Genomic DNA, 17,350 nt, shown 5'->3' with positions numbered 1-17,350 from the left:
TCTCCCTCACTCTCCTTCTCTCTCTCTCTCTCTCTCTCTCTCTCTCTCTCGTTATCTCTAACCCTGCCCTCAACCCCTCTCTCTCTCCCTCTCTCTCTCTCTCTCATTATCTCTAACCCCGCCTTCTCCCCTCACCCCCTCTCTCAATCTTTGTCTCGATAATGTAGTTTGGCCAGTAACCTCCCCGACTGTTCAAAGGGAGACGTTGAATGGGATGCAAACAATGAATGACTAGAGCGAATATGTTAAGTATCATGATTTAATAATAATTTAATTGACATAGATGATCACAATGTACACAAATAAGGTAGAGAAGAATATTCATTAAAAAAAGGGATCTATTTTTATAAAAGTAACCTGGAAGTGAAGGGTTTTCAAACGGATAGTATTACATCTGAGATATCGACATTTCTTTTTTAACAGAAATTTGTGCTCTTAACAACATGGAAAGAAACCTCTATCGATGGTGAAAACTGAATCTTGGACCCGTTTCACAAAGCCTTTTTTCAATGACAAATGACAAAAACCAGTGACAAATCAGCTGATAACCAATCAAAAGCAAAAATTTCAGTAGCTTATAACAAAAACTGTCACTATTTTGTCACTGATTAAAAGTTTTGTGAAATGGGGCCCTGTACTGTCGTTTTCTTTGATGAATAAGATTGATGATGACTTTGCTGGTGATGATAATGGTGATGATGATGGCAATAGTACTAATGGTAATAATGTGATGCTGGAAATGACATTGATGTTAATAATGATGGACGATAATAGAGACCAATAAAATTATTATGATGATAATGGTGGTGGTATCAATGATGATGACTATGATGGTGATGATGATAATGGTGGTGGTATCAATGATGATGACTAAGATGGTGATGATGATTTATATAAGTTGGCGATATCAATGATGACGATGATGATGTTGACAATATTAATCTCGAGATGACTATTTATGATGATGACGACTACTATGACGGCATATATATTTATTTTGATTATTGGTGGTATATTTTCTGATGACGATGAGGATTAGGAGGAGGAGGAGATAGAAGATGATAACGAAACTAATAAGTATGCCCATGCGGATCGCATCAAGGTGGTGTTGGTAATGTCCATTTTAAAACAATCACGACGATTCTGTCGTAGATGGCGATAATGACCAACTCGCCATTGTCTCCAGCTAACTAACCGAAGCTGATGTCAATGTTTTCGATGTTGTCGTTCGATCTCTACATCGATGTTGAACGTCTGCGCTGTCATCAGCGTTTCCTTTTTAGAATAAAAGAAATGAAATAAAAACATTATGACAACTATAGGGTAATTTCATAATAGATATATATGCTAAAGATTATTCCACTGTGCTTTACAATAACGAAAGGCTGTTTTATCCTCTCTCTCTCTCTCTCTCTCTCTCTCTCTCTTTCCCTCCCCCTCCCTCTCTCTCCCTCTCTTTCTCTCTCCCTCTGACTTTCTCTCCCTCTCTCTATCTCTCTCGTCGTCTCCATCTATCTATAGATGAGTGTTATCCATGTATTTGACTCTCCCGTGTTCTTTTGTTTCACGTGAACACATTCTGAGGAACTATCAAGTGTCTACAAATATCCGATGGAAAATAATTTTGACCTATGGTTTTGCTTTTATTATTTATCCAGATGGATATTTTGTGAATGCCTGCACACCACTAATAATGTTCAGCGGTATTTCGACAAAGAACGTTTTCTAATTCTCCTTTTACAGTATTTGCTTAAACGCTTGCATTCATTTTTTGTTGTTGTCTTTCTTGCTAATAATCAGTATATTTTTAAAAAAATCCCTTTCTTCTAACTTACCGTATAATGACTGTATGGACAGCACATCCTGGTAAGAAAGATTTATATTTTCTTTGTCGGTGTAGATGGGAAACATGATAGAGCCCTCTACGCCCGAATGCAGCAAACCGAGAGCATGTCCAATTTGGTGAGATACGACACTCATATAGTCCGTCCCTGGTAGGTGTGAAATAAACCAAAATCAAAGTCATAAGATTAATGATTCGTCGTCTGCAGTAATTCAATCATTTCAACAACAATGACAATAATTTGATTTAATATGTTTGTATTTCGTGTTATTTTCTTTTATGTTTTTTAATCATACGTTATGAATTCTAATGTTCGTTTTCGCATTACTGTTTGCAAAAATGGAATACAGAAGGTCATTGGTTAATGTGATAAGTCATTACTAAGAAACTATTAACATATTAATAGCTTTTCAGCTTTTTCATTCTTCATGGAGATGACGACATTGGATATGACCCCCCCCCCCCCCCCAACCCAATAATCACGATCAAACCGACCGATATCCTTGCTATTTGGAGCAATGATAATATTTTTTTCTCGTTGGATTGTTGATCTCGACAGCGTTTTGCGGAATAGTAATAAGTCACTAAAACCCGTGTTATTTGTATTACATAGTTTCATCGGGATACAAGAGAACTTCTACTCATGCCGGTTTCCTGATAGAATGTACTGGTGTCGGTCCAGAAACAGAATTATAGCAATAAAAGAAATATACGTCTTACAATTTTATATTGGTAAAACTTGAGCCCAATAGCGCACCCTTTCTAGTTAATACTGCACCCCTAAAAGCGTTCCTTTACGAAAATCTTACGATTATATTAGACATTTTCTCGGATAAATCTACTGTCGACTTCTCGGCTTACCGTTATTTTCAGGCACTCGTCCTACCGTCCATTGTTCATCTAGATCGAGATGGATCTCGCCTGTGGCAGGTAGGAATGCGTGACCGAGGGCTCCATCGAGGCCATCGAACGCCACACCGTCCCCGTGCTCGCCTCGCTCATGTCGTATAATGATGTCGACATCGGCCTCGGGGTCGAGCTCCTCACACAGAGATAGTGGGGTAACCTCCATCCATATCTGCGTATATCAAAATGAATTTCAACGATAAAATCTTATTGATAAAAAAAATCACGTCCCCTCAATGTCACATGCACTTGATTATAGGAATTTCTCTGGCGCACACAATTTTGTAGTACATATTTTTCACACCGAATTAGTTTTGTTTTGTTTTTGACATGGTCGTAAAATTAAACATAACAATATCCATAATGGGTTCTTGTATAGCGATCATATCTGTTAGCAGGCGCGTACACAGGGGGTGGTTTTGGGGTTAACCCCCTTACCCCCCCCCCCCCATCGAGTTTTTTTTTATGTGTATGTTTGATGTATGTTTTTTTGGAACCCCCCCCCTTTTTTATTTTAACCCCCCCCCCCCTTTAAAAAAATCCTACGTACGCCACTGTCTGTTAGACTTGACACTTCTGGGGCTCCACAGTTATTACCCCGTCTTTATCATTTCAAGAAATTAGTTCCTGCCAGGTACCTGGTCGTGTGCGGTAAATGTAGATTAATGTCTTGCCAAAGGACAATAGAGCAGTGGCGAGAATCGAACCGCGGATCACTTGATCCACAACCCGGTGACGTATCCACTAAACCACGTCACCTCTAAGCGTTATAAGCGTAATTAAGAACAAAAAGTACATGTGATGTTCAGGAGACATGTGTTTGTTAGAGGTAACATGAGGCCTGTGGCTCAGTGGTAGAGCAGTCGTCTCGTAAGGTTCCTGGTTCGAAGCCGAGTCCGTATTCCTTACACTATTGACATTTGAGCATTAATCCTCATTACGAAGCATATTCGACATTGATTAAAACAAAATTAAGTCGCAGGTTTCCTGGTCAATATACGTATTCAGATGCAATAAAACATCAAAGAATTTAGAGTTTAGGGGCTTAAGCCACTCCCTCCCTTTGCTCAGAAATATAGCTAATTATACAAAACTGTATGGTGGCAAAGGGTTCCAGGACAACTACCCCTGGCTAATTACCAGCGGGAAAATTACCCCCTGTAAATTTACCCCCCGGAACCCCCCCCCCCAAGGACAATCACCCCCAGAAAATTACCCCCTAGGACAATTACCCCAGTGTGTTTGGGGGGGGGGGGGAGAGTTGCACATGTTATACTGTCTTTTGGCAATTGTCCACGGGGATAACTTTCCTCGGGTTGATTGTCTAGTGGGTAATTCTCCTGATAAGGTGGAAAGTAGTTAAAAGGAATGACCAAACTCCTGGTAACTCCCAGACAAATTTGTCAGAAGGACCACGAGATCTGGGCCACTATCTAGATAGTCCTGTGAGTCCTAAATAGGGGCACTTACCTCCATGGCAGACCTGACGGTAGCACGAAGGGCGCCCTCCGCGATGGTTTCCAGGTGACTCACGATCCGGTAGGTCAGGTCTAGTTTGTGCCATTGCGCCCAGCTTGTGTACAGACCCGACGGCTGTGCTGGACCCACCAGGTCAGGTACTCCACAGCGCTTTGAGACTGTGAGACGAAACGTCTCTTCATCCAATACGCCTGTAAGCAATATGAAACAGGGAGCAAATCAAATGCTAATCGTTACATTAAAGGCAGGTTTTACTACTTTAGCTAGAAGGGATTAGACCACCCAGTGAGGTCACTGTGACAGGTGGCTATCTCATTAACTCAGCTCTCATTTAACATAAGAAAAAGAGGATCATGGGGACCAACAGGCACCGATTGGGGAAATTTTCTATATAGAGGGAGCAAGTAGCTACAAGTAGGACAGTGTGCCTTTAATTAATTTGACCATCAAAATATTTACTGTCCAGGGTATTTTTTATTCACTGTCAAATTTGATTTGTTTTGGCACATCTTCTTCATTTGTAGCCTCGAACAATGTGTGTTAACTTTGTTGGGTATTTGTTGACGATTTTCCTCAACAGAACGCGAGACTATGGATAGATAGTGGTCAAGCCGTGGTATTGATCTTACTTATTTTTACATTTTAACAACTATATTCTTATATATTCTGCAAGAGAGAGAGAGAGAGAGAGAGAGAGAGAGAGAGAGAGATAACAAGTTATAACATGTTTTTATCCTTCAAATTCTTCGTGTGGAGGCATCGACATTTTTTAGTGGCACATGCCTTTACCATACCAGATTGCCTACGCAGCTGTGTATAATATAAAGACTAGGACACGAACATTAATGGCTGCATTTTGGAAGATAATGATCTGTACTTGCGAGCTTACCTGTGTCTGGTAGATGCACGAACCTTTGGAATGACTGAAGCGCATTTCTGAAATTATCATCGCTTATTCGATATCTAGTACCAAATACCTGTGCAATCGGCAGGTAGCCATTCCTCTCGAGATATTCCTTTAACAAGAAAGCAAAGTCGAAATGTAAATTGATATGTCCGGTTATGATGATAACTATAATAGGGGTTATATAGTACTGTTAGGGTTCAACCTTTCCCCTCCATGCTTCCCGCGCATTGTTATGTACATAAAAAAGAAATGGTTAAATGCATTTGGTAGTTAGGCTACACTACAGTGTACACTATTCACTTCCTGGGGAGCATTCCAGCTAGTCACCTTTAACACGTGGTTTGATAGTAGCAATGTACATGTATATAAATGGGTTTAACTCACATATCCCTGGTTTGAGCCCACGACCACCTCATTCCTAGTCTAGTAATAAACCACTCGGCTAAGGCACTTCTACAAAATTATTGTTCGATAGTACACAGCTTTATCAGAATAACGTCATATATTTTAAAAATTCAAATATGACGAATCGGCCGAAGGGATGAAAAATGGGCGATTAAAAAAGCAAAATAGTACTGTAAAAATAATAATACAACGAAGCAGTGACAACAGAGAGAGTATGAACGAGAGTATGACCGAGAGAGAGAAATTAGTTTAGAGATTATTCTCTATATATCAGCATGCAGTCAACGATGAAGCATATTTTATCTTATCTCTTAATGTTATTTGATTAATTTCATTGCAGAATAATTTATGTTAGGCAAAACATAAAATACCACAAGACCACATCTGAATATGAGATGAACAATAATCGATGTCTAAATATCGGGAAGGGCTGTAACCACACAACCTCGACATCAGACAGTTGATTGGTGAGAAACTATTAGGAAATTATTATAAACTCACCTGGACTTGTAACCTGTCATCTTCATTTGCCTCAAAGGTCTCCTCTCGTGAATTCATTGCCACTGTCGACGACCCTGTCGTTGTCGAGTCTTTGCCCATCCAGTCGTTGATTGATCGGGCGCCTCGGTGTAAGCGGCTAGCGGGAAAAGGTGTGCACGTATTCAGGAAGAATAGTAAGATGATTACACAAAGTTTGCGGACACCCATGATCTAACTCGTCAGCTGAAAATATAGCGAATCGTACTAATAATTACTTTCACAATCACTGATTTAAATATCAGATTCCTAATACTGCCTCTACAAAGTTGTAAGAAATATTTGTTGAAGGTGAGCCAAACTCTAGGAATTAGGGCACCTCTAACTAAATGCAAAATCGTACTCGATTTTCCAAATTCTTTGATCAAACTGATTGTGATTCTAGCCTTCCTCTCTCGACTTGATCTGTTATTGCCCGTTAGGTATCTCGCCCTGGTTTATACTCCTTTTTCTCCATTGGTCATCTTCTACTACAATTGTCTTAAACCAGGACCTAACACCTATATCACCAGACAATATGGAGACGATTAGAGTTCCCGGATGTTATCTAAATACCACCTGAGCCCAAACACAGTCTATTAAGAGTTGTCCATCTTAATTCAACATGTTAAATCTATTATGTGGATTAAGCTATTAATTGGAGGAATTAGGCGATCGTCTCGGATCAATCGCAAGTATTCATATGTTCATGCATAAAATTGGCCCATCCGAATATTTGCACAATCAATGCATTGTGTCTATTGTAGAGGAAAGTGCCCAGACAGTGCTTTCATGACAGAAAATCTTAAATCAGTCAAGAATCGACCCGGATGTTGTGACTCTATGACGTAACAAAAGAAGTGAACCAACCAGAAGGAGAAAGGGAGAGAAGGATGGTGGTGTTTTGAGAGAAAAAAAACATAACAGGATGTTCAAACCATTATGAAAGTCAATGATTGGATAATTTTATGTAATAGCTATGCAAAGCTTGTGATATTCATTGAAGTTTGGCTACAATATCTCAAGAGCATCTCGATCGATATTACCAGGGCAACAAAAAAACAAACTCTAAACTCTTGGCCCAATTAAAGAAACCCTTAAGTTTCGCGTGTTCTAAATTAAGTTTTGGAATCTGACTGTAATTTTGATCCCCTCGATACTGGCTACACTTTTGCTCTCTGTCTTCGATAGTTCGCCAGACTTTTTTTAGTCGACTCCGGTTTCAGTAATACCCATTATCATACGTTTAAGATTTGTTACGTTACTTACTTAAATGTGCTGTATCTAGTTGTTTCGGCGAACATTTCGTTATTCGTTGAATAGTAGAAGGTTTTTTTCTTCCGTAAAAGGAGGAAACAGGAACGTGTGACAGCAGAAGGGAGAAAGAAGAAACGACTAGGCCTAATCTTAAAGAATAGAATCGCTCTTGCCAACATGGTGACTCTAACAACGTTATATTTACTCGTGTTGGGTGTGACGTGTTTGATGGCGACGCCGATACATTGGGATTCTCTAAGTGAGGGACACGGATCCGACGCCACTGACTCGTATTCGAGGGATGACGAAGATATAGAAGATGGGATGACAGAGGAGGATTCGCCTTCGAATAATGATGAGTTTACGGTATGTTTTCTACGTTTTATATTTATCCATATTATTACAGTATTATCCTGTGAACGTACTATGTATGTCCTCATTAATTAGGGCCCGTGGAGGGTGGTAGGGTTGCACGGGCATCCTTTATCTCAAAGCAAACGGAGAACGAAGAGAAAGAGAGAGGTAAAAAAGCTATACTAGATCGAAACAAACTGAGTTCGCAAATTTGTCCAGCGGTGTAGAAAACAAGTTTATATCTTTATAAATACATTCAAAATGTTGCTTCTTTATCATTTGTATACGTTTTAAATAGGTAAAGAGTGTGTAAGGGGGAGAGAGAGAGAGAGAGAGAGAGGCATAAAAGGCATACAAGAATTAATACACATTATAATACAATTACTACCTTCTCATACCTAGAAATATCTTGAGGACTATGGTTTTCTGCCCCAAACATTGCCCGGTCAAAGTGGTCCAGATACAGCAGAAGCAAATCTTACCGGCGCCATTTTGAAATTTCAAGAATTCTTCAAGCTACCTGTAACCGGTAAGTATATGTAAACAAGTGCACTGTACACCTTATGACGAGACTACGACTCGATTTGGGAAGATGTTTCAGTAGGATTATTTTTAAAAGAATTCGAATTTCTTACTGAGTACGAGAATTTTCTGCCCGTTTATACAACACTATCGAAATTCCGAGGTCTTGAATAGTACTGTACACATTCGGAGAAAATCCAGATCGTCTCAAAATCGTAGTAACGCACGAATTTCCAACGATTTTTTCATCCTCATTCGGGGCTTTTTTGAACAAATGAAGGTTACTCATCACAGTATATACAGCTAACACTAAATTAGTCATACCCCTTGCAAATTTGAAGCTTTTGTTTTTATCATAACTCACGGATGAAAGATGGACTGGTTAAATAAGGGTCTTTGTCGGGTAATATTGTCTAGCTTGCCTATATCATATCCAATTACTTAAGTCTTCTCCTTTATGTTGATATCTCATCTAAACAAATGATATATCAAACGTGTTACAATTTTGCAAAACACAATTATCGTTTTACCCTCTAGCATATACCGTGATGTTTCAATGGTACTATAATCTAAAATCTGGGGATATGTAGGTAAAAATAAAGAAAAAATTGAGGCTTTGAATTGGGACGGAAAAATTAAAGAAATCTTGGATAAGTGGAAAACGCGTAATTAAACATAATTACGGTAAAATTGTGATATTAAAGCTTGTAGTTGTGTAGCAAATTAATTATGTTGCGACTGCTATTCCAGTACGGTAACCGCATTCTGTTGTTAAACAAAGATGCACGGGGTCTATAAGAAAGAGAAAATAATAAGAAATGTATGTTTAATTAAAATAACTGAAGGGGTTTAGGTATGGTTGATTTACAGACAGAAGTCGGTTCTTTTAGACTTTCTTGGATAAGGATATTTTTTGACGCTGAGAAAGCTATCTTGGAAAAGTTCCTAGTGGTTAAATAGGGGAGGTGGAATTCCATTGGTGTTTCCGTTTACTTGTAATAACAGAGACATAGATAAACTATGTCGAATGTCTAGGATACCTCATTTTTACTTTGATTTACTTTGTACTTGGTCAGAATTGAGATATGTAAATAGTTGGGATTTTTAATGTAAAACACATTTTTAGTCAAGGACAATGGAATGATGTGGATTTCATGTGTCAGACATATAAGTTTCCAAAACTGTTTTCTTGCAAATTTCAAAGGTGCAGAAAGCCTTTCCAAAATTGTGGGTTCATCAATTACGTAATAGTTTGAAGCAAACACATCACTCTAATGTTATACAAATATCAACTGTTGATGATAAATAATATTTTTAATATGAAGGCTAAACACTTCTACTTATTCTTTGTGCAGAAAAAACAAGAGTCTTTTGATACAATGCTTGGCAGCAACGATTAGTACTGCTCTCCGATTTTAATTGGAATCCGGTATTAATGTTTAAGTTCAATGCTATACAAGATAACAGAATCAAACAATTTAATTTTAAACTTTTGCATATGTTTTTACCGTCAAAATATAGATATAAATGGAAAAATAAAAATGATTATGAAGTTAGGGTATGGATAATTCAGTTAACTGTATGTCGAAATTCCTTCCACAAGCGATTTCAATTGTGACGTCATCAGACGTTGTTTTCTTCCCCCAACCAAACAACTCTAGCATATTCTTCCATCCCTGCACACAGTGCCTGCACATCCCTCTCAAAGATGTGAAAACGGATGCAATACGAATCAACCTGTGAAATATGTTAGATTCTGATACTTTGTCATGCCCTTTTCCCTGATTGCACTTTCTTGCTCTGTAGATTACCCTAATGCACATTGCTTCGAATCGTGTGATTGAATGAAAAGAAAGCAATTGTCTTCTTAAAGGGACTTGGTAACATTGTTCAGATGAGAGAAAGTGGTGCTAAGGTAGTGACTTCAATGCTAGATGTACAATTAAAGAGAATCTGAAAGTTTTATTGAAAACGGACCATTATTAATGACATAAATTGGGAAAAACTGATCTGATCGATCGGGGGTGTTCATTATCATTTGCCATGCACCATTTTTTGGCCCGTCATAATAATAATAATAATAATAATAATAATAAGATATTTCTAAATCGCAAATTGCATAATGCCTCTCACTTTGGAAATTATAATACTGTTCCTTTTCAAATATTTTGACGGCCTGTGCCCATGACAAAATCATCTTGCGCCGCACCTACTCTTCTCTACACATTTTCCTCTTTCTTTTTTCTAGGGATAGCTGATGACCGGGTACAAGAACTCTCGCTTCTACCTCGATGTGGCATACCGGATGTACTGTCTTTCTCGCTTGGCTGGTTCCGGTGGTATGACCTCAACTTGACCTATCGTATTGTCGAACTTCACGATAACATGCCTTTGGGTCGTCAAGTCATCGGTGATGTCGTTCGAGATGCAATGCAGGTTTGTCAAGTCTTCCGAGTGAGGGATACACCTCCTCTATTGATATAATTATTCGCAAATTTTGTCATCAAACCTGTATATTGAAACTCTAACTTATGTGTATTTTACTTTCTTTCTTGAATTACTTGATGGTCGCATGCCCACAATTATACAATTTCCACAAAGCTGTGCCAGGAGTGTCATTTTTGAAAAACATAGCGCATAATAAATGTTCACTATTATTATTATTATTATATTTGGGCTCTGAATACCCCTTTTCGGCTAATTTTCGTCTCCTTTGGTAAAATATTCGTCATCAATATTGATGAGCTTTTGAAACTTTTCGGACCCGGACCATGCGTATCAAAACAAACGTCACACCCCTACACCCGTGGTTCGACTTCTAGCCGCGGTTATAAGTGTCTTTAGGTGTATGTAGAAAATGGCTCTATACCTGGTAGGAGGTTATTCTTCTAATACGTTCAGCATCATAGGGCAGATTGTCCAAAGACTGTTAATATTAATAATTTGTAGATGTCTTGGGGTGGCAAGACATTGATCTACATTTGCCACACTCAACCCAGGTGATGTAAATGGGTACCTGGCAGGAATTAATTCCTGAAATGCTAGAGCGCCACAGTGCCAGGGTAAGCCAGGGTAATAATCGGGGCAGCGCCAGGAGCGTCACAACGTGACGGACATGTGCGCTATATAAGAGGCCACCATTATTATTATTATTATTATCATCATCATCATCATCATTCGTCAATATCATTATCACTCATTTCTACAGATGTGGATGGACGTCACATCATTAATATTGTGCGAGGTGGTCGACCAGAACATCGATGCCGACATTCATATTCGTCATGTCTTGGGCGAGCACGGTGATGGTATCTCTTTCGATGGGCCAGGCGGCATCCTCGGTCACGCCTTCCTACCGACACACGGCGAGATCCATTTCGATGCCGCCGAAAATTGGACAGTGGGAATAGCTGATGGTAAGTTGTATCAAGTTTTGTCTATACACAAATATATTTTGTCCTTGACTTATTATGAACAAAATAAGAAAAAAGTCTCTTCGGATAGTCCTGGACCGACCCCTTGATTTGAGATATTGTTTATGTTTCTAAGAAACAATGACAATTTCTATTTGTGTTTTACAATTTTATAATTATTCATAACTTTAATACTTTGTTTTAATACTAGGAACAAGATGGAAACAGATATATTTTACCTACCTTAGGTATACCGTATTAACATTTTTGGACAAAAATTAAAACAATCAATAAATAGACAGCGAAATATCGTCTGGAAGCCACAACTTATCTAATAAAACCCGAATTTTGAAGGACATCGTAAGAATGAGATTAGAAATCAATAAATTAGAAAACCAATGATTCAAAATCTTCTTGATCGAGGCACAGGAAAATGATGCTTATACGGCGGGGTACATCAAGTCTTCTTTTCAAAGGTAAGGCCCAGTCGGCCACATATCAGTGGCATCATTACCCAGTCAAACCGATAACACTAGCTCTATCTGTACGACTGTTTTAAACGGGGTTTGGACGGATTTATGACGAAGAAAATTCTAGCAACAGTAATTGAACTTATATTCGTTCGAAATATAATGTTTAAATTTGATTGTTGATAATCGCTTTTGCAGGGATCGACTATGTGCAAGTCGTTGTCCATGAGATCGGGCATGCTCTGGGTTTGACGCACTCCGGCGTAGAGGGCTCTATCATGTATCCATTCTATCAATTCCGTCCTAAAGTTGAGCTCCAGGATGATGACATTCAGGGAATACAGCTGCTGTATGGTAAGATAATGTTTTATTTGAAATCTTTTTATACAATTAAGAACAAAGTAATATAATGTTGCCATTAATCATTTTTATTACAAATTATTTCTTTTTGTATGTCAAAATTAATGCCAATAATTTTCAAAATGTTCACATGGCAGGAAGTTTAATAGGATGTGGGCTCATTAAGTCTTTAACATGCCCAAAATGGCATGAGGTCCAAAGCATCAGTTTCAATCCTTGTATTAAAAGTTGAGGGGGGTGTGTTTGAGCACCCTGTGCCCCTTCATCCATAGAGTCCCGACTTCTAATTTGTTTCGTCCTACCACAATATAATGCTTGGCATGATGATGATTAGTTTCTTTGTTTTTGCATCACAGAAGATTTGCTTCAAGAAAAAACCCATGAGAATATCTTTTGATTCAAAGGGATGGGTAAAAAAAAAGGTCCATTGAGGTGTCATTGAGGTCACTATATCACGTGATGATTGAAGAGTGTGTTTCTTAAAATAGAAAACTATTCCACTGAAGCTTCTGGTTGTTGCTATTATGGTTCTTGGGATTTTTGGTGAGGATGGTTGTTAATTGATTAAAACCGAATGTATTTTTTGGTAATTACTTTTTTTTCTCACCCTTGTTTGTTTCTAATTAGGAACACCCAATGATCTTCCAGAAGACGTAAGAGACCAAAGGTGTCCAAATATTGAAACGAGCAGCTCGCTATCGGGACCAAGTCAGGTTACAGAAATAATAAGCACTCCCCACCCCACCGAAGGAGAAATACCTTCTACCACCGTGGTTTCCCGAATGGAAACGACAGACCTTGAGGTGCCAACATCGTCATCAACACCGACAGTATCTTTAACTTCAGCGACAACACTGATCATCACAAACTTGGGAACTTTATCAACTAAATCAACTCAAAGCCCCGATTTGTTAGAATCGGCTACAATAATACGTGCAAGCTCTAACGATTTAAGGACAACTCTTGCCAACACAAACTCGGACACTAAAGCAACGACAATATCAACATCAGCAGTGCTAACCTCTAGTCCGTCAACATCGCCCTCATCACGAACAAATTCTATCATTTCAACAAATCCTGCCTCTTCTTTAGCAACTTCGACGACAATGAAGTCAACAACATCTGGATTAAGATTGTCCATATCACCTACAACATGTACCAGGTCCGATACAACTTCTCCTGTCATCACAAAGTCTTTAATAACAGTTATAACAGTATCAGAAAAAACAAGTGCTTCTCTAGAATCATCATCACCATCGTCATCACCATCGTCATCACCATCGTCATCAGCACCGTCGTCACCACCAAGATCGTCTTCATCATCATCATTATCATCATCATCTTTACCTCCGTCATCATCTTCCTCATCACTGCCATCATCACTACCACCTGCATACTTGCAATCATCATCACCACCATTCTCAGAAACAAAATCGTCGACACCATCACCATCACCACCATCGTCGCCACCATTCCCATCATCACCATCATCACCATCATCATCATGGTCACCTCCTCTCAACTCATTAACTCCAACTTTAGCAGAGAGAGGAGAAACTGAAACATCATCAGCAACATTCACCGAAACAGGAACAATGGTAGGAACAACACAATCAGTGGCAGCAAACACACTACCTCAAAACGGCAACACAGATTTCACTGACGTCATTCAAACTGTCCCATCTACGACCACAGAGTCGATACCAATGGCGCCAGTGGTTTCAGACAATCATGGATTAGGTCATATTGGTGGCGAACATAATGACAGGAACTCTGGAAATTCAATGCACAATGCACACATATGGAGTTTGTTAGTACTAATATTTTATCTGGTTTAAATACACTACCGGTAAAAACAATTATCAACGAAATTTGTCAAACCCTTACAACGTTCTGCATTTTTTATGTTTCTTGAGAATGTGAATAATTAGAGCTTATATCTAAAATGTTATTTGCATAAATATCTGCACCCACTTTTTCAAGTACACCCAAAGTGCCCCCTTTAGGCCTACTTAAGAAAATAGATATTTTTACTTTCTTTAAGTGTCCCTTTGCTCTTATAAGTTTTTCTTTGCCCATCTTATAAGTGCCCCTTTTCAAGTGTGAGAAATACCCACTTTCATTTCTGATAGGTGCCCCTTATTTTTTGATATGTGCTCCTTCTCCTTTCTAATAAATGTCTTTCCCCTTCTGATAAGTGCCTCTTATACTTTGTTAAACGTGCCCAATTCCCCCTACTAACAAATGCCCTTTGTCACCCCCAGGGCCCCCATTTCACAAAACTTGTCATTAGTGACAAATTATAGATTTTGTTATAATCTAGTGAAATCCTTGCTTCTGATTGATTATTGTAAAAACAACCCCCGACGAACTAGTACTTCAACAAGCTCTGCTTCTAGTTAGTTCCTCTTTTATCGTGCCATTAATATTATATTTGTCTTGATGATTGTACATTTTGTTGTAATATGCTTAATGCACTGTGTTATGTTTTGCATGAGAAATAAAATAATTTGAGTCTTGATAAATCACTTGAATCTTGTTATCAGCAGATTTGTCATTAAAAAAAAAGGCTTTGTGAAACGGGTCTCTGATGACCACCACCTCTTTCATATCATCGTAATCACAATCACCCTCCTTCCCCATCATCATCTAATCATCCTCCTCCTCCTTCTATTCATCATTTTCATCATGACAACTGCCCTCCTCATCACAACCTCTTCCTTGTTGCCATCATCCCAAAGATCACCCATCTCCTAATCATCATCTTAATCATCAACTACCATCTTTTTCTTTATCCTATAACTGCCCTCCTGTCCATCATCATTATTACCTCGTCCTCCTATTCCTTATCGTCCTAATCAATGTCTTTTATTTCTATATCCTTTTAATTGCTATTTCATCGATTTGATTCCCGTTCCTTTGTGAGATCATTGTGGTCTTAAAAGCAGCCATTATGATGTTGAATATTGACCTAAAAAATATCTTACAGACACAATAAAAACTGTCTCAAATTCATTTTGTTGTTGTCATGTTTCTATTTTATTTTGTTGAGATGCATAACAATAAAGATTGCACATGAGAAAAGATACATATTGCCAAAATTAAAAACAGAAGCACTGAATGCATCATTAGACAGACATATATTACACACTTTGTCTTATAAAAAAAAAGATTTATCAAACTTCTACACAATTCCCACATGATAAATAGATGTTAAATATATTTCTCCATTACCAAATATTATATATTCAAAATCTTGCGGCTTGGCAGTAGATTCAAATTAACATATCTGATTTTTTTTCTTCCAAGGCAGAAGTCTGAATTATGGTGAAATGATATAATAACGATCTTGCATTGAATTCATAATGATATACAATGCTTCAGGATGAAAAATATTTTCAAAGCTTCCTTCCAAGATTAAACATGAGATCTACCTCAGCAGAAGTATAAAAACAAGTACAAAATAATTACATGAGAGAAAGCATAATATATAAAAGTGTGAGGTAATTTTTTAGTGTTTAGGATATGACTATCGGTGGTCTCTAAATTCCATTCCTCTCCTTTTATATCGTACAGGTGGGAAAAAAAATTCAATTGGGACTATTTTATTTCATCAATTTCGGATTATTGTGACCCTACTTTATTGAAAAAATGTGATGGAGCAACTTTGATTAATAAAAATTAAAAAAAATTCATTTTGGGCTGAAAATCTGAAAAATCAAAATTTTACCATCGGGTCTATATATCTTACTTTGTTTAAAAAGGGGCTTCAGGGCAAATTTCTTGGAACTTCGGAAAGCACCCACTTTTGACAAAAACTGCAAGGCGTTAGTTCACAATTTTTAATCATTTTTGGTTGAAAATAAAAATTAAATCACGCCTACTTTCCTTAGAAACATGAATGTATCTTGTCTCTTCACTTAGAATGGAATACACTGAATTGTTTGAAGCAGCAAAATAATCGACATCCACGTTTGATAATATGAAAATATTACCTCTAGACCAGAATATACTTCTGATATGTCCTGTGCCATTGTGACCTGAATGCTTATTTGCAGATAATCAAGAATTAAATATATCTCGCCTGTATATCTAAACCTACTGCTACTGAATTCTCTTATATCTTTAAGGTTAGTAAAAGGACATATTGGTTTCCATAATTTGAAATCCTTTCCTTCTTCCAAAATTATATTCAGTAAAACAAGTGTCTCAACCAATGTTTAGTGAGGTAGAAAAGCATGTTAAATAAGGCTATAATGGATTACAACAATGGTTTATAATAAATATGATATCATGGATAACCACTATCACCATTGTGGCTCCAAGCAACAATATTAACATAAGGAGGTTGTTTCTGAAACATCTTGATAAATTTACTGGATTATATAACAATAAATAGTTACATACAGGAGTATTGGTCAATAATCATTTATCACATGATTTCTGTAAAAGCCATTGCTAATCTTACAAGGACTACTTTTATTATTATAACTATATGGAGATATTGCAAATCAAGATGTAACAAAATTCTGCTGATATTAAATACATCGAAGCAGTGAAAGAATACATTCCAGCATCGACAACCAGAGAGCAGAGAATTACAAGTGCACACAAAGCACCAATATACACATTACTTTCTACTCTATAATTACTTAAAAGGGCAAGAAAGTTACATAAATAAACTTCAACATTCAAGAGCTTTACATAGCCTGCACAATCTCAAGTATTACATGTAAGCATATAAATGGACAATTCCAAGCTATTTTGTCCCAAAAGTTATCAACCACATCACAGAATTTGATGAAGGTATGAAGTCGTCAGGCCTACTGGAGCTTAGATGAGACAAAATATAAAATAAATGATGATTGTGATGTTAATATGTGTTCATCATTCAATTAAACTTGGTAATGTACAGGAC

At 37.7% G+C, this 17,350-nt stretch overlaps 2 protein-coding genes across 2 annotated transcripts; one reads left to right on the top strand and one right to left on the bottom strand.

Annotated features, from left to right (window-relative positions):
• Window positions 1-241: 241 nt before the first annotated feature.
• Window positions 242-6,500, bottom strand: LOC100893349 (matrix metalloproteinase-9). The gene is made up of 6 exons (XM_003728326.3): window positions 6,042-6,500; window positions 5,118-5,244; window positions 4,220-4,419; window positions 2,705-2,921; window positions 1,836-1,991; window positions 242-1,275 (listed from the first exon to the last, which is right to left on the bottom strand). Exons 1-6 carry the CDS (start codon window positions 6,246-6,248, stop codon window positions 1,187-1,189), a joined length of 996 nt encoding a protein of 331 aa, XP_003728374.2. The 5' UTR covers window positions 6,249-6,500; the 3' UTR covers window positions 242-1,186.
• A 644-nt stretch (window positions 6,501-7,144) lies between these two features.
• On the top strand, window positions 7,145-16,013 carry LOC579968 (uncharacterized protein DDB_G0271670). Its single transcript, XM_030997580.1, has 6 exons — window positions 7,145-7,679; window positions 8,070-8,196; window positions 10,438-10,625; window positions 11,398-11,605; window positions 12,271-12,426; window positions 13,060-16,013. The coding sequence occupies exons 1-6, from the start codon at window positions 7,491-7,493 to the stop codon at window positions 14,268-14,270; spliced, it is 2,079 nt and encodes a 692-aa protein (XP_030853440.1). The 5' UTR covers window positions 7,145-7,490; the 3' UTR covers window positions 14,271-16,013.
• The last annotated feature ends 1,337 nt before the right edge of the window (window positions 16,014-17,350 follow it).

The sequence above is a fragment of the Strongylocentrotus purpuratus genome, unplaced genomic scaffold, assembly GCF_000002235.5.
Source record: "Strongylocentrotus purpuratus isolate Spur 01 unplaced genomic scaffold, Spur_5.0 spur5_scaffold_4, whole genome shotgun sequence".
Taxonomy (NCBI): Eukaryota; Metazoa; Echinodermata; class Echinoidea; order Camarodonta; family Strongylocentrotidae; genus Strongylocentrotus; species Strongylocentrotus purpuratus.
Note: the sequence above shows the minus strand (reverse complement) of the source record. Positions and strands in the feature narration are given on the sequence as shown.

Bases quoted from the DNA above. Each gene is read 5' to 3' on its own strand.
- LOC579968 (XM_030997580.1), top strand. From the start codon at position 7,491: ATGGTGACTCTAACAACGTTATATTTACTCGTGTTGGGTGTGACGTGT. The intron at 11,606-12,270 runs GTAAGTTGTATC...TCGCTTTTGCAG, and splicing joins GACAGTGGGAATAGCTGATG to GGATCGACTATGTGCAAGTC. The intron at 12,427-13,059 runs GTAAGATAATGT...GTTTCTAATTAG, and splicing joins GGGAATACAGCTGCTGTATG to GAACACCCAATGATCTTCCA.
- LOC100893349 (XM_003728326.3), bottom strand. From the start codon at position 6,248: ATGGGTGTCCGCAAACTTTGTGTAATCATCTTACTATTCTTCCTGAAT. The intron at 2,922-4,219 runs GTAAGTGCCCCT...TGATATACGCAG, and splicing joins CCGTCAGGTCTGCCATGGAG to ATATGGATGGAGGTTACCCC. The intron at 1,992-2,704 runs GTAAGCCGAGAA...CACACCTACCAG, and splicing joins ACGAGTGCCTGAAAATAACG to GGACGGACTATATGAGTGTC.